General features: G+C 36.2%; 3 protein-coding genes across 7 annotated transcripts; 2 read left to right on the top strand and 1 right to left on the bottom strand.

Moving 5' to 3' along the window:
* The first annotated feature begins 6693 nt into the window (after positions 1-6693).
* Positions 6694-11087, top strand: LOC101213260 (splicing factor 3B subunit 1). The gene is made up of 2 exons (XM_004137111.3): positions 6694-6853; positions 6955-11087. The coding sequence occupies exon 2, from the start codon at positions 7025-7027 to the stop codon at positions 10811-10813; it is 3789 nt and encodes a 1262-aa protein (XP_004137159.1). The 5' UTR covers positions 6694-6853; positions 6955-7024; the 3' UTR covers positions 10814-11087.
* On the top strand, positions 6715-16817 carry LOC101213499 (polyadenylate-binding protein 2). Of its 5 annotated transcripts, none has more exons than XM_031883825.1 (6): positions 6715-6853; positions 12559-12661; positions 13113-13183; positions 15732-15923; positions 16072-16199; positions 16275-16817. In XM_031883825.1, the coding sequence occupies exons 2-6, from the start codon at positions 12571-12573 to the stop codon at positions 16336-16338; spliced, it is 546 nt and encodes a 181-aa protein (XP_031739685.1). In that variant the 5' UTR covers positions 6715-6853; positions 12559-12570; the 3' UTR covers positions 16339-16817. The 5 variants fall into 5 exon arrangements, with proteins under 5 accessions (XP_031739685.1, XP_011653386.1, XP_011653387.1 ...); XM_011655084.2 differs by lacking the exon at positions 6715-6853 and adding an exon at positions 12257-12435; XM_011655085.2 differs by lacking the exon at positions 6715-6853 and adding an exon at positions 12259-12432.
* Positions 16818-18057: 1240 nt separating this feature from the next.
* On the bottom strand, positions 18058-19613 carry LOC101213735 (protein EXORDIUM-like 2). Its single transcript, XM_004137113.3, has one exon. It carries the CDS (start codon positions 19530-19532, stop codon positions 18615-18617), a length of 918 nt encoding a protein of 305 aa, XP_004137161.1. The 5' UTR covers positions 19533-19613; the 3' UTR covers positions 18058-18614.
* Between the last annotated feature and the right edge of the window lie 3044 nt (positions 19614-22657).

Below are 22657 nucleotides of genomic sequence, written 5' to 3'. Positions count from 1 at the left end.
ATACGTTAAAGGCCAAAGACACTCAACTTTAGGTCCTTAAACTTTGCTTAATCATCTACCTTCTTTTCCTTAACTTGAACTACATTCATACTTTAGGCGATAAAACAACTTAACACAAGAGAAGTAACTAAAGCTTGAACTTTTATTGATTAAATCATGAGTTCTACAACCAATTACAACCATAAACCAAAATACAAAGCACTACCCTTGAACAATTAACTAAAACGCTTGGCAACTCTTCTCGCGTAGCAGGTTCTTAATCTTTACCTATTTGGCCTTAACGCCTTGAACCTGAAAATGAAAGCTTAAAAACATAAGTCAAAATACTTAGTGAGGTTTTCAAGAAATCCTTTTTGCTAAATATCTCTCGTAACTATCAATTTTCACATCAAATCACTTTAACATAACATTTCAAATCACTCAAATATACTTTTTACATAATCATCAGCCAAGTCATTCCATTCATCAATGACCCAAATCATTCTCTACGCAAAGACTCATCTTCCCGCGTTTAGACTACTAAGACGACCTTTTCATTGTTCGCATCCGAGAATATTCTGATCCACTCCTTGTTGCTCAAGCCGAGACGCAATACACATCTTTTATATATTGTCTCGCCTAATTTCACCATGCACATCTTTTTACTTGACTTCGTTTACCCTTTATGTGCACATAACAGTTAGCTCAATAATAGGAAGAAGACTAATGGTTTAAACGTCATTCCACAATCATTTGCATCATCTAAAACATGCTTTAAAGCATAGCATAAGCTTTTCAAATAAATCTCTTTACAAACATTTAAATTGAAATCATTATTCAATCAATAAAGACTTTAATGAAAACCTTTCAAACATATTGAATACTTTTGAAGAAAACACTCACACAACTTAGAAATCCAAAATCCATATGTTTCTCCTCTTCTTCTACTCGCGTAGCTAGTTTGGCAGTGTTTCAACTTTTTAATTCTTCTCTTTAGATTTTCAGAGTAGCGGTATTAAATGATCTGGCTTGGTCCCCTATTTATACAAGTCCTAATATAGCTTAGTCATCTTTAATCTCTTGTATCACTCCAGCGCCTACTCATAGCGGTGCACGTGAAAGCTTAAGGTTAATTTAACTTAATCATGCTTAGCTTAAACCTCCTAAAATGACTTGATTTTCATGTGGCCCATTAAGTACACATAAATTTTTTCTAAGAAGTTTCCTTACTTCTTCTCGCCTAGACTTTCTCATCTCGCAAAGAAACTAAATCACACAGTAACACAATCTTCAAAAGTCTTGCTGCTTAACCTATCTCGCATACTACCTTAATTATCAACTTCTTATCGCATAGACCTCTCAAAGCGCCGTTTCTTTAAACACTTAGTCAAAATTACACCTTAACTTAAGTACGGGTCTCACAATTATTTTATTTCTATACTCAGTATTTAGTTTTTCAAATAATAAATTAACACTATTATTTTTCTAATAGAGAAGCACGTCAGCACGGGCGTCGTAAATGACGTATCGTAAGAGGCAACGACGACGCAGGAACGCAATGAGACGACGTCGAAATAGAACTTTGGTAGACGCATGATTTGTCGACAAGGTCAACACGTCAACATCGTCGTATATGCGTTGGCATAACTATTGAAGACGAAGAAAGAAAAATGAAGAGTATGAGAAGACTATAGAAGAACTTAGGTGCAAGAATAATTTCCTTTGACTGTGTTTGGTGACCTCGAATCCAAGAGTAGGTACATGAGCAGAATGTGGAAAGAGGGATGTTGAACATTATTACGAGTTGTGTCGAAAGAAATAATATGAGGTTGCTTCAAAGAGAAGCGACCCTCACTCTAGTGGTTCCAAAAAATTAATTGGAAAAATAGAATAAGAAAATGACAAGATCGATAATCGAACAGGTAAACCATAGAACATTCCCCACTTTTATTATATATATGCCAAAGTTACTATTAATTATATAAGCATTTTTCTATGTTTAATTATGTACTTATATATTGACATCCTTTTCGAAATCTAAGTCGCTTTTGTTATTCGTAATTTTCGTTGATATAAATTTAATGCGTTATATGTTAAACTATTGTTGTTTCACTAATTTTAAAAGATTAGGAGCATTTAGAAAACAATAAAGTATCAAAATTATTTACAAAATATCACAATCTATCCAATTCTCTCGAGAGTTAATTTAAGTTTTTTTACTATTCATAACAAGTTTTCTATTTTAATATCAGTAATTGAAAATTGACTAACTCTCTATTGAAATCTTAGATATATGTAAATATTTTGAAATAAAATGTAAACATATATCACGTAAAAATGTAAATAATATTATTGTGTATACATATAGACATGAGAGGAGAGGTGAATTCTGGAAGCCCATGAGATGGGTGAAATATATATACAATGGGCGCCGAATTTAGGGCTTGACTAAGTGCTTAATTTTCCAAACAAAGACTTCTCTTAATGTTTCATTACTCTCATTTACACCTTCCAATTTCATAATAACAACAATAGTTTGTGTCAAAGATATGCACAAAATCAATTTCTTGTAGGTGACGTAGTTGTTTTGAATATTGCATCGTCATGGATATCATAATTCACAAGTCAACAAGTGCGATACACAGTTCCTTGATCAAGAAATAAAAACATATTTAAACAACTCATTTATCTAAATGATCAATTTAGGTCAACTAGACACTAATTTTCTAATTAATTCAAACCCAAATTGATTGTTGACGTGAGATTATTGGTCTGATTGATCATTATTACCCAAATGAATTAATTGAATCAACTAAAGATCCCCAAGATTGAAAATATATCAAACTTTATGTGTGCTAAATACGATATTAAGAAAAATTATGTTTTTAGTCCCAAGTTTTGTTATGAATATGAATGGTCAAGTATTTTTGTATTCTCCAAGCTTATAAATCTAAAAACCTTACATTTTTTTTCAACCTTCCATCTTCTAACTGTCATTGTTGACAACTACCAAGACTTCAACTACAAAACAGTAACATTGAATTGGATAGAGAAGATAATATATTTACATCATTGTTACCCTAAATTAGTCAGCCCTTTGAAACCCATATTTTTGTGAAAACAAAAAAGAAAAGGTTTTCTGGGCTTTTAGAAATGCAAGTCAAAACGTGTAATATGTCGGTATATTATTCAACCATCCGTATGTTAGGTTTAACACACTAATAATAACCAACCATACCTAAACTAAATACAATAGTTTCTAAAACTTCACAAACTAAAAACCCAAATTTTAGAACTTCATAGCAATAGTTTCTTAACAATATTTCTTTTTCACTAAAAAATAGTTCAAAATTAGAACCTCATTCCCTCTTTCTTTCTCTTAAAAATGAAACAAAAATCTCAAAATAATATTGAATTTATAACCATTTAGATTGTTAGATCATATTGGACACAACTTTCTGCCTAAAGAAACAGCTCGATAACCTTTTATTGACGCGCATGTCACACACTTTTACTCTGACCGTCCTTCAAACTTCAAAGAAAATAAATAAATAATACTTCTTCCATTTATTTCAACCCAACCGATTCAAATTGTAAAACCCACCACCAAGAATTCAGCTTCCGATAAAAATCAATGGCATCCATTTCAAAACGGCTACTCCTCTTCGTGGCAGCGCTACTTGCCACCGCAAAAATGGCTACCTCCGTTACCCGATGTCCGGACTGCGGCGGGGTTGCCGTACCCTATCCTCTAAGTACAAGCCCCACTTGTGGTGACCAATTGTACAAGATCCGGTGCGACGCAGGCTCACTGAAATTCGACACGCTAAACAACACGTACCCGATCCTCTCAATCAACCCGTTGACCCAACGCCTGGTGATCCGCCCTCAAATTTCATCCCCAACACGTGCGTGACAGTGGATATCGCCCACGGAGGAATTAAACTGAACAGTAATTTACCGTTCAACGTGACGAGCGGGAACACGATCCTCTACTTCAACTGTACGGATTTGCTGTTGCGCTCGCCATTGAACTGCTCGTCGACGAGTCTGTGCCATTCGTACATCAAGGGATCGGGAGGAGAAGCGACGGCGTGCGAGATGGCGCCGTTGTGCTGCACGTTTCGGACGGGTGGATCTTCGAATTCGTACATGATTAGGGTGAGGGAATCAGGGTGTAGAGCGTACACGAGCTTTGTGAATTTGGACCCGAGTTTGGGAGTGGGTCAATGGCCGGAACCGGGTTTAGAGTTGCAGTGGCTTTTGCCGAGGGAACCGGTTTGTAATACGGAGGCTGATTGTGACGGGAACGCGGTTTGTGGTGTTGATCCTAACGGGACGGGGTTGAGGCGTTGTGTTTGTAATTCAGGGTTTGTGTGGGACCCTGTTGCTGGAATCTGTTCTCAAAGTGAGCGTTTTCTATTGGATTGACCAATATAGTCAAACAATGACGCCTGTAGTTTTGAAATACTTGACGCTTCTAATAAAAATTGTCAAATAATGTAAAAAACGTCAAGAATAACAATTAGTGAAAAAAATATAATATTTTTATTTTCTTCTTTCAAACACTTGACATGTTAAAAGCGTCAAGATTAGTGGTAATTACTTGACATTTTTTAAATGTCAACTAATATATATTTTCACCATTTTTCTTAAAAAAAAGAAAAAAAATTGTCTTTTGATTTTCCCAAATTTCCCATTCCCCCATTTCTAAAAGAAACCTAAGTTTCGCCCCAAATTTTCCTTTCCTCCCTTTTCTAAAAAAAAAAACCGTAAAGTAGATGGAACAAAATTGGATATTATAAAGTATAAGAATTAAGATTTAAGAAGGTGAAGAATAAAAACGGCATTTTAACAATTTTTATTATTACGTTTTTGTTCTTTAATAGATTTTTGCTTTTAAATATTTTGTCTTTTTATTATTATTAGAAAACTCCTTAAATTTATAACGCATACCTACGTACGAAGTTGTGATTAAAATTTGTTATGTAAATTTAAAAACTTTTACGATTATAATTTGAAATTTGAGTATCGAAATAAATACATATTTTAGCTATTGACTTAAATTCATATTGAAATTTAATGGGAGAGTTGCATGATTACCAAAATTTTTTTTTTTATAAGTTTTTAAATTGGAAAATGTAGCAAATTTGATCGGTCCACTCCAAATTTGTTAATGAACTTGAAATAAAAACTTGAAAATGCCCTCATTTTTTAAACAATTTGATTATCACTTTTTTTCAATGTTAGTTAGGCTTATGAAATAAATATTTAATTGTTATATGTTACCTTCTACGGTTTTTATTTTTAATTTTAGTTAACCTTTTAATACAATACATGTGATTTGGTGACCTTTTTATTCTCACATTTTTTTTATAAAAAATCAATTTAAAAATCAATACATATTTGTGGTTTGCTGGGGTTACAATAGAAATGAAGTATAAATATTATAATTAATACAATTTTTCGTCATTTTTGAAACCGTACGAACAAAATAAATAAGTTTAGACAAACGCAAAAAAAAAAAAATTAATACAATTTTTGTTTGTATTTGGTTTACATAAAATATTCCATAAGCATTTCTTACGCGTTAAAAAAACGAACATATTTTTTTTAATGTAATCAAATTGAACTACAAATTGAAGATAAATGAAAAATTAAATAACACAATTTCTATGTAAATTGAATTTACGGTATAAATTACATAAACATATTTTACACAAAAAAAAACATTTAATACACTTTATTTTGTGTACGTGATTTAATGTTAAAAAATAAAGAAAAAACTACTAAACAGATGATAAAAAAAAACTTTAGTTTTGAAAGTATATTAAGTGTACGTTACAAGTAAAAAATATATTTATACAAAATCAACAAAAAAAAAAATCAATACAATTTTTTGTGAACGATTGGATTATGGTACAACCTAATTAAAAAAGTGGATTTGAATACAACTTTTTGTTGTAGAGATTTTATGGTACGTAAAAATATTAGCACATTTTTCATTTTGTATTGGGTTCATGACAAAAAAAAAAAAACAATAATTTCATTTTCAGGAAAAAATAATTATGTATTTTTTCTCATATTGGGGTTAACGTACAAATAAAAAAAGTTAGACGAATGACAAAAAAAAATACAAATTTTTTGTTATAATCTTTTCCACATAATCCTTCCTCCAAACAAGATTATAATAATCTTTCGTAATCCTTTCACTTAATCTTTCCCCCAAACAGGAATTATTATAATTCTTATCCCAAACAAGGATTATATACTCTTGTAATCATTTCACTTAATTTTTTCCCAAACAAGGATTATAATAATCTCTCGTAATCTTTTCACTTAATTCTTCCCCCAAATAAGGATTATAATAATCATTTCCTCCACTTAATCTCCCTTTTTCTTATTCCTTTTTTCCCTTTATTTCTTATGTCTTTTCTCCCTTATTTCTTTCCTTTTTCCCCTTTCTTTCTTATTCATTTTCTCTCTTATTTCTTTCCTTCCCCCAAACGCCCCTAATAATCACATCCGTACTATTATAAATCATATTGAATCTCAAACATGACTACGATATTACCGGTGTATTATATAATTTTTAAAACGGGATTGGATCTCCAAGAAAATAAAAAGGGCCGGAAAGTTAGACCCGGCCCATTTAAACGATCGGTTGGAGTCGGTTTAGTACATCCATAAAAATCGAAGAGCATCCGTGGGTGCGATTTTTGGCAGTGCGTTTCTCCTCACCTCCAAGCCCTAAAATTTCATTCATCTTATTTTCTAATTTCACTGCACACAGGAAGAAGACGAAGAAGAAGAAGAAGAAGAAAGAAGCGGAAGAAAGGGTTTTGGTCATTCTAATTTCCCCACTTTGATTCAGGTCAGTTCGTTTCTCTACCTTCCTTCCCCTTCCGTTTCTTTCATTTTCTCCATTTTCGCAATCTTAATTTATTTAAACCTTTCTTACTGAAATCCTTATAGTTTAATCCACCCACACACCTTCTGCCCAATTCCAACTTCTGGGGCTTCCATTTCTTAAGAAACGTAAGCCATGGATTTAGAGATTGCCAAGACCCAGGAGGAAAGGAGGAAGATGGAACAGCAGTTGGCTTCTCTCAATTCAGTCACCTTCGATACTGATCTTTATGGTGGGAATGATAAAGCGGGTTATGTCACTTCCATCCCCGTTAATGAGGATGATGAGAATCTTGAATCCCAAGTTAACGTGGTTGGTCGGAAATTGGCATCCTATACGGCCCCCAAGTCTCTATTAAAGGAGATGCCGAGGGGTGTGGATGAAGATGAAGATTTGGGGTATAAGAAGCCGCAGAGGATTATTGATAGAGAGGATGATTATAGGAAACGTAGGTTAAATAGGGTGATTTCACCTGAGCGCCATGATGCGTTTGCTGCCGGTGAGAAGACGCCGGATCCCTCTGTGAGGACTTACGCAGAGGTGATGAGAGAGGAGGCCTTGAAGAGGGAGAGAGAGGAGACGTTAAGGGCTATAGCTAAGAAGAAGGAGGAAGAGGAGGCCGCTAAGGCATCGGGAGAGAAACCCAAGGAGCCACTTGCATCTGCTGCTGCTCCTCAGAAGAGGAGGAATAGGTGGGATCAATCGCAGGATGATGGTGGAGCAAAAAAGGCAAAGACCTCAGATTGGGATTTGCCCGATACAACACCTGGAAGGTGGGATGCTACACCAGGCCGAGTTGGGGATGCCACTCCTGGTGTGGGGAGAAGAAATAGGTGGGATGAGACTCCAACTCCTGGCAGGTTGGCTGATTTGGATGCAACTCCAGCAGGCGGTGTTACGCCGGGTGCAACCCCCGCTGGAATGACTTGGGATGCAACTCCTAAACTTGCTGGAATGGCTACACCAACTCCGAAGAGGCAGCGATCACGATGGGATGAGACCCCAGCAACAATGGGAAGTGCCACTCCTATGCCTGGAGCAACCCCTGCTGCTGCATTTACTCCCGGTGTAACTCCTGTTGGAGGGGTTGAGCTGGCTACTCCCACACCTGGGGCTATCAATTTGCGTGGCCCAATGACCCCTGAGCAGTATAACTTGATGAGGTGGGAGAGAGATATTGAGGAGAGGAACCGCCCATTGACTGATGAAGAACTTGATGCCATGTTTCCTCAAGAGGGATATAAGATTCTGGACCCTCCTGCTTCCTATGTTCCAATTCGAACACCTGCAAGGAAGTTACTCGCCACCCCTACACCAATGGGAACTCCTCTTTATGCCATCCCAGAGGAGAATCGTGGCCAGCAGTTTGATGTTCCAAAGGAAGCACCTGGTGGCTTGCCATTCATGAAGCCTGAGGATTACCAATACTTTGGGGCATTGTTGAATGAGGAAGATGAAGAGGAATTGTCTCCAGAAGAACAGAAAGAGCGGAAGATTATGAAGCTCTTGCTTAAGGTTAAGAATGGAACACCTCCTCAGAGGAAAACAGCTTTAAGGCAGCTTACTGATAAAGCTCGTGAGTTTGGTGCAGGCCCATTGTTTAACCGCATTCTGCCACTCCTTATGCAGCCTACACTGGAGGACCAGGAGAGGCATCTTCTGGTTAAGGTTATTGACAGAGTGCTTTATAAATTGGATGAATTAGTTCGCCCCTATGTGCACAAAATTCTTGTTGTGATTGAGCCATTGTTGATTGACGAAGATTACTATGCACGTGTAGAAGGTAGAGAAATTATATCCAATCTTAGTAAGGCAGCTGGTTTGGCCACTATGATTGCTGCAATGCGTCCAGATATTGACAACATTGATGAGTATGTTAGGAATACCACTGCGAGGGCTTTCAGTGTTGTTGCTTCTGCACTTGGAATTCCTGCCCTTCTTCCTTTTTTAAAAGCTGTGTGTCAGAGTAAAAAATCATGGCAAGCACGGCATACTGGAATTAAGATTGTTCAGCAGATTGCTATTCTCATTGGTTGTGCAGTGCTACCACATCTTAGGTCTCTTGTAGAAATTATAGAGCATGGTCTTAATGATGAGAACCAGAAGGTCAGGACAATTACTGCACTGTCTTTAGCTGCTCTTGCTGAGGCTGCAGCCCCATATGGTATTGAAAGCTTTGATTCAGTCTTGAAGCCACTGTGGAAGGGTATTAGATCGCACCGTGGTAAGGTTTTGGCTGCTTTCCTGAAGGCGATTGGTTTTATTATTCCTTTGATGGATGCATTGTATGCCTGCTACTATACGAAGGAAGTGATGTACATTCTGATTCGAGAGTTCCAGTCACCTGATGAAGAAATGAAAAAAATTGTTCTCAAAGTGGTTAAGCAGTGTGTGAGCACTGAGGGAGTTGAGGCTGATTATATTCGCAATGATATTCTCCCTGAATTCTTTAGGAATTTCTGGGTTCGCAGAATGGCATTAGATCGAAGAAATTACAAGCAACTTGTGGACACAACTGTTGAGATAGCAAACAAAGTAGGCGTTGCTGATATCGTAGGTAGAGTTGTTGAAGATCTCAAGGATGAAAGTGAACCTTATAGAAGAATGGTTATGGAAACAATCGAGAAAGTTGTTGCTAACCTGGGTGCATCTGATATCGATGCTAGGTTAGAAGAGCTATTGATTGATGGTATTCTTTATGCCTTCCAAGAGCAGACCAGCGATGATGCTAACGTTATGCTTAATGGGTTTGGCGCAGTTGTCAATTCTCTTGGGCAGAGAGTAAAACCATATCTTCCCCAGATTTGTGGTACCATTAAGTGGCGGTTGAATAACAAGAGTGCGAAGGTGAGACAACAAGCAGCAGATCTTATTTCAAGGATTGCAGTTGTTATGAAACAGTGCCAAGAGGAACAGCTCATGGGCCATCTTGGCGTTGTCTTGTATGAATATTTGGGAGAAGAATACCCAGAGGTCCTGGGTTCAATTTTGGGAGCTCTCAAGGCTATAGTTAATGTTATTGGTATGACAAAGATGACGCCTCCTATCAAGGATTTGCTTCCTAGGTTAACACCAATTTTGAAGAACAGACATGAGAAAGTGCAAGAGAACTGCATCGACCTTGTTGGTCGTATTGCTGATCGTGGTGCTGAATTTGTTCCAGCAAGAGAATGGATGAGGATCTGCTTTGAGTTGCTTGAGATGCTTAAAGCTCACAAGAAGGGTATCCGTCGGGCTACTGTGAACACTTTTGGGTATATTGCGAAAGCCATTGGGCCACAAGATGTTTTGGCAACATTGTTGAACAATCTAAAAGTGCAGGAGCGTCAGAATCGTGTTTGCACTACTGTTGCCATTGCTATAGTTGCAGAAACCTGTTCTCCATTCACTGTTTTACCAGCATTGATGAACGAGTATCGTGTGCCAGAGCTTAATGTGCAAAACGGTGTGTTGAAGTCTCTCTCTTTCCTTTTCGAGTATATTGGTGAAATGGGAAAGGATTATATATATGCTGTGACACCATTGCTTGAGGATGCTCTTATGGACCGAGATTTGGTCCACAGACAAACTGCAGCCTCTGCTGTGAAACATATGGCTCTAGGGGTAGCTGGTTTAGGTTGTGAGGATGCCTTGGTCCACTTGCTGAACTACGTATGGCCAAACATTTTTGAAACATCACCACATGTCATAAACGCGGTGATGGAAGCCATCGAAGGAATGAGGGTGGCATTGGGTGCAGCCGTTGTGCTCAACTACTGCCTGCAGGGGCTTTTCCACCCAGCTCGGAAAGTTCGAGAAGTGTACTGGAAAATCTACAACTCACTGTACATTGGTGCTCAGGATGCTCTTGTTGCATCTTATCCAGCATTAGAGGATGGAGAAAACAATGTGTACAGCCGACCAGAACTGGCGATGTTTATCTGAAGTTCCTCAATTTGTTGCAAATGAGAGGGTTAAACGAATAGACCTCTAAATCCTGTTGAACAGTAGTATGTATTGAATTAGTTAATCGTTTTGGGTTCTTAGCTCGTTCCTCTCAGAAGGTTTTCCAATAGTTAGTGTCGGCATTGCCAATGTGATATTAATACAGTTATGAACCGATACTTTGCTTATTCTAACTGTTTAACCAAAATGGGATGGTTTTTTGCTCTCTTGTATCGTATATTTTTAGATTGATGGATGTCATTGATTATCCGAATTATCATTCCAATATGAAATCTGCTTTTATTTTGTAGTGGTTTGAGCGAACTATTACGCTTAGATTCATAACCCAGTTTGATGTTTGTTAAAAAAAATCAAAACCTTCACAAAATTAGCACACACGCTTGGATTCATTTTATCGCTGCTGCTGAACTCAGTGGATCAGTTGGAGTTTGGATTCAACTACTGGGGGCAGGAAAGTTGGTATTGGACTTTGCTTGGTTGTAGAGGCTTGAAGCGTTGTTGGAGGATTTAATGTGCGATTGAGTGGGAGTGGTCTACTAATAACCCTCTCATTGCCATCTCCTTCAGTTCAAACCATGGTCAATATTGTACAATTTTGTGAATAAAGAAAGAAATGAAAATAATGTATGGGAAAGTTTGGGAATTTTTAATTTAGGAGATTGTTTCTAAGCAATTATGAAAGAGTGGTGTTTTTTGAGGAATGGAGAGAGTCATGGTTTCTCGTGATGTTTGATTTAGTGCTAAGTTCCATATGTGTCCTTTTGTAATTATTTTTTATAAGTATTTTAACTAATTGATCATATCTTTAATTATTGGTTTTAAAGTAAATAATTGCTTCTATGAAACTAATGGACTAATCATTTTTTTAATTTAAAAAAGGAAAGCCTATTTTTAATAAATAAATATAGTATAAACTAAATAAACATTCAACTTCACATTTTGTATCTATTTGTTCCTTACAAAAATGTAAGTTTTGTTTAAACAAACTAGGGTTGTACAAAATTCAAATCCGACTCAAAATTTAATTTTTAAGAATTTATTAATACTTTTAAAGTTTATATATCAAATCCATCCAAACAAATACATAATTAAAATACCATTTTTACTCTTATATTTTGAAATTTGTTTAATGCTAATAGATGAACAAAAAGCAATACCAAAAAACAACATGAAACCATTAGTGGAGGCTAAATATAAGATCTTATTTAATATTTTAGAAAAATCTAAAACTAAAACTAAAGTAATTTAAATTATTAGAACAAAAAAGATAATTAATAGAACTAAAATATTTATTTGTTTTAAATATTTTAAATTCTTTTAATAAAAACGTAAATGAAATAAAATATTTACAATATATAACCAATTTTTTCATATTTACAACAATACTATGTAGATATAAAAGGAAATAATAAAAAGGAAAATGTGTAAAAATAAAGGAGCCGGTTTGAACCCGAAGTTACTGTAACTCCCTTTGAGAGAAAGGGGAGAGATAGATAGAGAGAGAAAGGAAAGAGACGAAGGGGCGGTGGACGGAGGAGGGAGGAGAACCAATGGAGCACGACGACGTCGACATGATTGGCTCCGACGCAAACGACGCTGTGGTTCCTTTCCTTTTTCTTCTCTTTCAATTCCATTCCCTATTCTTCTTCCTCTTCTTTCTCTTCTTCTTCTTCTTCTTCGTTTATAAACCCTAATTTCTCTCCTCCCTTTTCTTCCTCTTTCAGGAGTTGGACGACATGAAGAAGCGGTTAAAAGACATGGAAGACGAAGCTGCTGCTCTACGTGAGATGCAGGCCAAGGTCGAGAAGGAAATGAGTTCTGTACAAGGTTGCTTTCGCCCCGGCTCCCTATTACTTTTTCTATTTTTCCCACCATCTCCTTCACATATGGAATCCGTCTTATTTTCTGAATTTTTTAATTTCTAACTTCAGTTTTGTGCTGGAGTTGTTTTTTTCATTATTATCATTATTATTATTATTATTCTGAATGTCGTCTTTTGATCCAATGCAACTCGAAAATGTTAAGGAAATGTCTACATTTTGGAGGAAAGGCGCATTTGGATCTAATGCGAAAAACTGGACCTTGTACTTGAATTTCTTATTGTTCCAATTCATTAACTCTGAGAGATTAGGAGAAGTTTGCTAGTTCCTTTTGCTGTTTGATTAAAAAAGAATGCCTTAGTTTGTGCCTTTGCGATTATGGTGACTTCATCTATCGTACAAAAGAAGTTCTATCTGTCTGTTACCGTTAAACATTTGTCCATTTTATGTACTATCAGATCCTGCAAGTGCTGCTGCAAGTCAAGCAAATAGGGAGGAGGTGGATTCACGGTCAGTGTTTGTTGGCAATGTACGATCTCTTTATCCTTTCACCAAATATTACATTCTTTTTTTCATATTTATCCAGTCGCTTGCTTTGGTCACACAATTAGTTTGGTTTATTGGGTGAAGGGGCTGTCTCTGTTCATGTTAAATTCTTGAACAATATCAGCTTTGTTGTTGTCCAGAGACTTAACTTACCTGGAGGCTATATGTTTCCATTTAATTAATAACTAACTGTTTCTTATTTATATACAACAATGACAATGGAAGACTTTTCCAATTTTCTTAGTTCCATTGTTTGAAATAACTTCAGGATTATGTCCTAACTGTTTGCACTACCTTCTAGTTTTACTGGATTTGTTATTTCTATTTAATTCCTTCATCGTGAAGGGAACCTTAAGTGGCTCTTCTTTAGCCTTTTCTTTTTCTCCGTGAATTTCGTATGATGAATGGGGCAATCTTATTATTGATGTATTTATCAACCTTTCTTATTTTAAGTGGATTGAAGTTATTAGCACTGCTAACTGGAGGTAAAGGGCACTACTTACTCAAGAGATGTATTCTTTGTTAAATAATAGAGGACTTCTTGAGCATGATTTTCAGTGTTTTCTTTTAGAGTTAATTTATTGATTCTTGACATGGATTAAGATTTCACTGTCTAATTTTCATTGGTCATGTGGTCATAAAGATTTATTAAATTTCAGTTAGATATAATTTGTTCCTTTTGGTTCATATCATTCATGGCTTGGGAAGAGGTTGTGTTATGCTTTCCATTTTGAGGATGTTGAAGTGGTTGGATGCATTGAAATGTTTGGAGGGATCGTTTGGCTATTATATATTGTCATGCCTCTTAAGAACATTGAAAAGTATAAACCACTATTAGGAATATTTTCTCGATAGATTATTCTGTACAATGCAGATGGTTACATTTTAAATATTATGACCCATTTCTGCACTGTGCTTGAAATTTGAGTATATGTTGGTGTTTTTAGCCTGATTTGACTTCCGTCTTTGACTGCAATTACAGGTTAGGCTTACTTCATCAGGTTTTCTGATTACCTATTGCTGAAGTCGGATATTCTCTGATATGTTATAAAGATAGCTATTTAGTATATTAAAAAAAAGTGTCTTGTCCCAAAAGAAAGAACAGATTAAAAAAAAATGATAAATCAAGAAGGATAAGGTGTATCATTTGCAAGAGGTTAACAGTTTTGGTTGAATCTTTTGAAAAGGGTGATGCAAGAAAATTGTTGAGATCAGTTAACAAGAGAAAGTATGCCTAAATGTCTAGTAGTTCATGTCCTGTGTGGGCTCAGAGTTAGTCAATCTAACATGTCTCAAGTTTGAGGCCATGAGGGTAATGTGGGAAAGGAGTTATTAAAAGAAACAGAGGGAAAAAGAGGAATAGACTCACCAGCATAGAATAGTGTATGTGTGACTATGGATAAGGTCAGCAGAAGTTTTTCTGGCTTTCTTGATTGAACTGGAATGGAGAGGGCTTGCAAGTTTTGAAGGGAAGTAATATGCATTCACAACTAAGGAAGACTAGCTGTTGCGCTGAGGTATGTTATTGTCTTGTGTTGAAGCCAGCATTTGTGACCACTGTTCGAGGATTGTTTAAGTGATTTACAATTTATGGTGAGAAACCTCCAAATATCTCTGATTTTCCTCTCTTCCTTCCTTAATCCATCAAGGAAAGGAAAAAAACGTAAATAGGGAAGCTTTTATGCCTATTTCTACTTGTGGGAAATTTTCATTTTTCTTACCTTCGTAAATAGCCCCCATTCAGTCAATTTTTAGCTTTGAAGTTTTAGATTCATCAAGTTAAATTCCAGGTTCGTATAGGTTATAAAATTAATACCTTCCTTGATATAAATTAGAAGAATCTTAAATAACTAACTGATAAATTATTCAAAATCTAACCAACCAACCCAAAGTACTGCTCAGAAAAAATCTAGAAACTGATCCAATGAAAAGACGTTCCTGCACAGCAATTAGCAATTATAAATGGTCTTTTTCTCCAATCACAAGGCCCCGCACTTCAACCTTATATCTCAAAAACAAAGAAAAAGAAGACTGACACGGGGTTTTAATTTGAACTTATATTCAGTTTCAGTTGGATGAAATTAAATTTTAAAATTAAATTGGAGTCATTCAGTTAAGTACCAGGGTAAGATTGTTTTTCTGTTTTAGTAGGAGAAATATCCCCCCTTACCATGGCCATGGGTCACAAGAACTATTAGTCATCTAGGTTCTTACAAGAGAACAAATGTGGTGAAATTTTTCATGAATGAGTGTCCGCATTTGGAATTAGAAGGGGGCCTATTATTGTGAAAGATTGGGACATGAACTTTTCCTTGATTAATTAAATTTTTCTTCCAGTTTTTTACAGGGTGATGTACAATCACAGTGATTATGAAAATGCTTGCCTTGTTTTATCGATTAAAATATTTGTGAGATTTATATTGTACTGATGTTGATAAAATATAAGTTAACTAATAGACATGAACTGTGCAAGTCCTATTTTCTTGGTTTTTCTGTGGTATGACAAATGTTTTGAGCTGCATTTGTAACAGGTTGACTACTCATGTACACCAGAAGAAGTACAGCAACATTTCCAGTCATGCGGGACTGTAAACAGAATCACTATTCGCACTGATAAGTTTGGGCAACCGAAGGGTTATGCATATGTTGAATTTGTTGAGCCAGAAGCTGTTCAAGAGGCTCTCCTTCTGAATGAATCAGAACTGCATGGTCGGCAGCTTAAGGTTAATATAATTTTTAGATATCTTGATTATTGTGTGCTTATTATATATTACTTGATTAAAAAGAAAAAAACATAATCTTTATATATTACTTGATTAGTGTGTATTTAAGATTCTTCTAGTGAATTATGCACATTTAAGCATGTTGCAGGTAACTGCCAAGAGGACAAACATACCTGGGATGAAGCAGTATCGTCCACGCCGATCCAATCCATTTATGGGTGCACGATCCAGGAGTCCATATGTTGCTCCTTATTTCTTCTCACCATATGGATACGGGTATGATTGGTGAATAAAAATTTTCAATGCAAACAGCTTGAGTCTCATGCTTCTCATCATAGTCATTTAGCATAGTTCTATCTGTTGCAGGAAAGTCCCGAGGTTCAGAATGCCAACGCGTTACGGCCCCTACTATTGAATGTTAATTTTGTTTTTGGGCATTGTTGAATTAGAGATATCGCACTTAAATGTGTCTGCATGCCCTTTTTCTTTCTTTATGATGGAAATTGATGTTTGGATATAATTTTAAGAGATCTTTTCTGTTTAAAAAGAAAGTGTGTTCGCAAGCATGATGCAGGGTTCGATCACTTTGAGCCTCGACCATTCACAAGCATCACTGCATATAGAAGAAAGCTTCTCTGGACTTCAGTGCTGGTAAGTTTTCAAGACCTAAGTATTCATTTTGGATATGTGCATGTTGTTCGGAGTTAAAAATAGAATCCAATACATTCTGGTATGAAACCGTTTTTATTATTAGTGCTTGCTATTTTGATTTGATTCTGTGCATGGATTTCATTTATTTGGCTTTGTTTGCCCCCATCTGATCTATTTCGGTTGTACAAGTCTTGGTTTCAAGAACAATAATCGATTATCTACCCAAGTCTCTTTTTCTTTTTCCATCGGCTTTTTACTCCGTATTTGTTTTAATGTTTGCAATTATCTCTATTCATAGATTGTATACTTTGACTTGTCGTTCTTTATTTGTAATATTGAAAAGGAAAAAAGGGTTCTTGGCTTTGGGGGTTTCATTTCATTTGTGCAAAGCGCCAAAGTATGTTCCTAGATTCTAAATGTATATAATTTGATCTTGAAATTTTCAGTCCAAAATGTTGAATATCTATGGTTATGGTTTTTGTTTCTGTATTTTAGTTATTGTAATATATTTTGATTGATTTCTTGAACATCCTCCAATATGTATTCAGGGTTATGTTCAATTGACTGATGACTTCCGCTCTCCAAGTTTTAAAGGTCGTTTTGGTTTTCATCATAGTTCCGATAAAGTAGTATGCAACAATTTTCAAATGCTTATTCTAATAATTTTGTTTTTTAAACTTTTTAGAAATGTTTTTTAAAATCTTAAATCTAGTTAGAAAACCAAAAGAATAAAACCCTTGTTTTTCATTTCTAAGTTAACCAACAACTCGAATTATTCCTCAATAAACATCACATTGCTGAGAGTGTTATTATAGTTCGAGGCATCGGGTGGATTTAGCACGAAGTACAAGGGAGCTTTTAACTTCATATAATATGTAAAGAAAAAGAACTAATGAAATATTAATAATTGTAATTCATTGGTAAATGTATGTTCCAATTGACTTGTGTTCATTCCATATATTTAATTTAAATAAATTTCCCCCTTGATTTGAAGTTCTTGTCGGTAAAAAGATTTTCTGCATTCGGTATTGGTTTTAGGTTTGTTTATAACAATGCTTGGTTATAGTTTATTTAATATGAAGTGCTCGTGGGCAAAACTTCTATATTCGGCATTGGTCTTAGGTTACTAGTGTTTATAAAAAAAATGCTCCGTTATAATATTGTGTTTGAAATTTCAAATAGTGTTTGATTGAAAAGTATAAATTAGTATCTATGGTTGTGAAAGATAATGAGTTTTTTTTATCCCATTTCCTGTTAAAGGCCAATAAAGGTTGTCCTTAACCATTGATGAAATGGTATATTAGTTGATCTTAAAACTATTAGCCCCACTCCCAGTATTTGCGAAGTGGAAGAAACTTGAGTTATACTTTAATTAGATTTCCCTATCTTTTTCAAAAGCTGACCATGAAAAATAGAAAGTTTAAAATGCTTGGCCACATGCTGGCTTTTGCACCCATCTTTTAAATGCTTTGTGCCCACCAAATTTAAAACCAATGATTCCATACAATCTTTATTACATATCTAATGATTACCTTAAAAATCAGATATATACTCTCTTCTTTTTTTAATCCCACATTTTGTCAAATTCCTTCTCCCCTCCCCCCCACTCTTTTCCCATCATTGCCTTCACTTTATTCCCTATTACCAAACAAACACTCCTAAATTCTCCACTTTGGATCAAACAACACAAAGAAAAATACAACCTAATTATTATTGCAGCTTCTTTCCTTCCTTTGTTTTCAATTCCTTTTTTTTCTTCTTTTTCTTTAAATAAAGTTTACATTATTTATGTCTCTCTTTATCCTTCTCCGATCTCTTTTTTTTTTTTTTTCCCTTTTTCCTCCGTTTTTGAAATTACGAATTTACAAACCACCACCTAAACGACAACGTTTCATCCATCCACCCAACCATTCGGCAACCAAAGCCCATTTTCGTGGATCACATTTCTGACACATTTTATACATTATATATATTTACAAAGAAAAAAAAGAGAGCAGAGATAAGAGCTTTCACCGCCACGTGTCGTCCTCCTCAGCCACGTCACACCATCGTCTTACACGCAGACGACTGTGGGTCCCACATTGCCGGTAGTAGAAACTTCCGTCCATTAACGCCGTAGGCATTGAAACTAGCTCCCGTGACCTTGTCAACCAGAACCTTACCTGGGTAACCCGGATACGCTCCGGACCCGAATAACCCGGTGCAAGCCGAAACAGCTTCTAGTGGCGCCGTCGCCGGCCCCTGAAAGTACCCGTCGTTGAAAGGGTTCGTCACTGTTCCTGCAAGTACGGTGGCCAAATTGATGATCATTCCATCAACACCAACATCGCCGTTAGGGGCGATCAACGGCGGCGTCTGAGGACCGTAAATAGGCTGATGGAACGGCCAAGCACAGTACCCTGGGCATTGAGATTCTGAGTTTCCAACCCACACATATGCTGTTCTTGCCTTGCTCCGACCCACCGGAACCGAGCCATGAGTCCCGCACCGGCTTCGACAGAATCCTTCTACGGCCACATCCTTGGCCGTCAGCACCAAGTTCACCGAATTCAACTGATTCACCTTCATAGCCAAAGCTCTAAGATGCAGGCTCTTCAGATTTTTCCCCAAAGTGTAAGACTCGTGAAGTATCTGTTTTCCGACTACAAGATTGGAGGACCCGCCTTTGTAGTTCTCGGTGGTCTTCCACCAGAGAGATGCGGAGGGTGCGGGAGCTCGAGAATAGGTTAAAGATTGAATAAAATCGACGATTACAGAGCGCTGTGAGGATGTGAATTGGCCGTACCAAATCAAGTTGAGGGTGATGTTGCCTTTGAGAAGAGCACCCTTGTGGTACTCGAGTACTAAGGGCTGTTGCTCGACGAGAGCTGCCAGTTTCCGGCCGAGGCCAGGGTGGGCGGAGGAAAAGAAGAAAAACAGAGTGAAAGAGAGAGTGGCAAGGTAGTGAATGGAAGGCATGGTGAGTGAGGGTAGAGTGGGAAAAGGATGATGGATTTAGGAGTTGGGATGATTTAGGATTTTTGAATTTCGAAAGAATGAGAAGGGCATCCGTAATTTATAGTTGGAGGGGATTTGGATATGAACAAAAGGAGACAGCTGTATGGGGAACACATGCGTCACCGTCATGGAGAAACGTGTTTTGTTTCTATTGGGTGGAGAGGTTAGTCAAAAGGAAGTTGCCAGGCTGTGACGGGGAGAACTTGGAGGACGTTTTGTGGAAGGCGTGACGGGAGATTTATATGCGCGTCACTCTCACGTGCCTTCTAACTTGGTTTAGGTAAATTCTGACGTGGCCTCAAACCTGGTGGTGGTACGATCTTTCCCCTTCTTCCCCTTCTTCCCCCCTCCCTCCTCCGCCTCTTTCTTTCAATCCCTTTCCTCCACCTTCTCTTCCTCTTCTTTTCCTTTTCTTTCTCCTCTCTCCATTTCTATACCCTTTTTCTTTTTTACTATTCTTCTTACCTTTATTTAATTATCATCTTCAACTTCCCTTTTTATTTGTATCCGTTTTTTTATTTCTAACTTTTCGATTATGCATCAAATTAGTTGATGTTAATTCAGTATTGCATTTTTAAATACACAATTCTACAAACCTGTTACATAACATTTTCAATTTTAAAATAAAAATGACCAAACAAGTTCAGATATGAAGTGAGAGATGCCTAAATTAAGTTAGGAGAAGCAAATTAAAAGAAATTGTCTTTTTTGTTCCTTTACCTCTTGTTCAACCCCACACACATACACACGAGAGAGAGATATAAAAGATAAAAAAAAAAAAAAAAGGAAAGAAAAGGGGGAGCAGGTGTCCCCAAAAAGAGCAAAGAAGGGGTAGCGTATAAGGGACGACCATTAGGGCATCAGGCCCCATAATTGGATGACCTCACCTACGTACCCTAAACCATATCTTAATTTAATAATTAACCTATATTTTTAAAATCAACTCATGAATGTACTATTAACTATCCTATATCTTCCTACTCAATTAAACGTATGTAAATGAGAATGGTATTCTTATTAAAAATGGAGAGAGGTTGGAGGGGGGTTTGGTTTGGTATTGGTATGGTACCTACGCTGACACTGCACCACTCATCAAAAGGATTAGTTTCATTAGTTTTAAGTCACGCGTGAAACGCACAACCACACCCTTTCTTCTTTACTAATTTATTTTACTTTTTTGTCTTCTTGTGGTATCCCTACATCATCCTTTAGGGTACTCTTCTCTACGGACGTCAGAACCCTCTCCTCTCCTCTCTCCTTCTACTCTACCTTTTCTTTACATTAAATATCCATCCCCCCACTCATTCTTTCTTTTCAACCATTTTGTATGTATCCCTAATTCAATATTGCAATAACCTATCTATTCAATTATTATATCACACTTGTCTTTCTTTTTTCTCAAATTTTACCCAAGGACACACGCCATTTCACAGCAACAAATTTCTTTGAAGACAGAGAAAAAAAAAAAAAAAACATGTACTCATAATTTCTGATGAAGTTATATTTTGGAGAAGGTTGGCAAATGGTAGAGGTAGTGTAGGAGTGGGGGAGGGTCGAGAGGCAATTAAAATGGAGGCGCAGTGGTTGACCAATGAACCCTCCTTATTGCATTTCCAAATTGGAAATTGCAACCAAAGTGGATGGGCGGCTCACTCTTCTTCTCAGATAAACCCTATCTTTCGCCTTTTCTAATTCCTTTTGTAGGGGCGGTGCCGGCCCATTCTTTCATTTCCCGCATCTCAATATTCCCTTTTTCGTTTCTTCCCACTCTCTTTTAACATTTCATTCCTCCAATCCTTGAATCTTTATTAAACCTATCTAAATTATACAAATAAATGGTTAATTAATTGATTTAAATCTCCAAACTCTACTATAAATTACACCCATATATTTAATAATGTTTGTCCAATCTTATCCCCTTACGATTTTCCAAAATTGAATTCTTGAACTATACAAATACTATCGATAAGAAATTAATTGTTTATATAAAGGGTATAATCGGAACAAATTTTAATATTTGGAGGGTGTGGTATTTTTGAGTTTGTTATTTAATATTTGTTTATATATGGGTGTAAAGAAAAAGAGAGTAAAATGGGAAAAAGGTGTGAAGAGAAATTGGAAATTCCACGTCATCTTGATTTGACCATTTTTGGAAATTATTATTATTAAGGCAGCCGAACACGTGGAAATTGAGTTTTAAACTGCTCCCTTTACTCTTCTATTTCTCCCCTCACATCATTCATCATTCTATTTCAACCTTTTCTTTTCTTTTCTTTTCTTTTCTTTTCTTCTTCTTTTTTCTTATTAATTTGAATTCTAACTTCATCAAGTTTTTTTTTATTAAATAAGAAAAACTCAAACGCCAACGTTCTTCATCTTATTCTCATTTATCATTCTATTCTAGTTTGAGTGTTGGAGTATTTTGCCCACGATGCAATCGACATATTTAATATCTTTATAATAAAGATCCTTAGTTTCTATAAAACAACTAACTCGTCAACCCGGTCGAACCCGATTTTTTTTTGTTTGGGTTGGGTTGGGTTGCCCTTGTATATTGGAACTGACTAGGTTCCTTTTTTGCCAACCTGAATACTTCAGGTTGGTCTATAATTTTTCTACAACCCGACTTATGTACACCCTAGTGGATACACTTCTGACCCTATACATTGACTCACATTTCAATCATTTTTTTCTCATGAACCAAAAGAATGCAAACCTACAAAGGAAGGTAAAAAAAACTTTGCTTCTTTTCTTTTCTTTTTTTCTTCTTCTTCCTTGATTTTTCTTCCCTCTTTTATTTTTAAAATTTTAACTTCTGCTTTTTCTTTTCTTTTTTTTTTTTTGCTTCCACACATTTTCAAAAGGTAAGATTTTTCCTCTGGTCTATTTTTGTGTTATGTATATTTTGAACTTTTGCAGGGGTGACCTCCTTTTAGCTTTGCCATCAGCGATCCCACTCTTACTACGAACAATTGGGCACCATTACTTTTCCATCAACAATTCCACCTCTACTAGGAACGATCAGGCACCTTACTCTGCAGTCAGTGATCTCACTTCTACTAGAAACAATTGGACATCTTTACTTT

This window comes from Cucumis sativus, chromosome 4 (genome assembly GCF_000004075.3).
Source record: "Cucumis sativus cultivar 9930 chromosome 4, Cucumber_9930_V3, whole genome shotgun sequence".
NCBI lineage: Eukaryota > Viridiplantae > Streptophyta > Magnoliopsida > Cucurbitales > Cucurbitaceae > Cucumis > Cucumis sativus.
The sequence above is the reverse complement of the archived record's forward strand: the minus strand, read 5'-3'. Positions and strand labels throughout refer to the sequence as shown.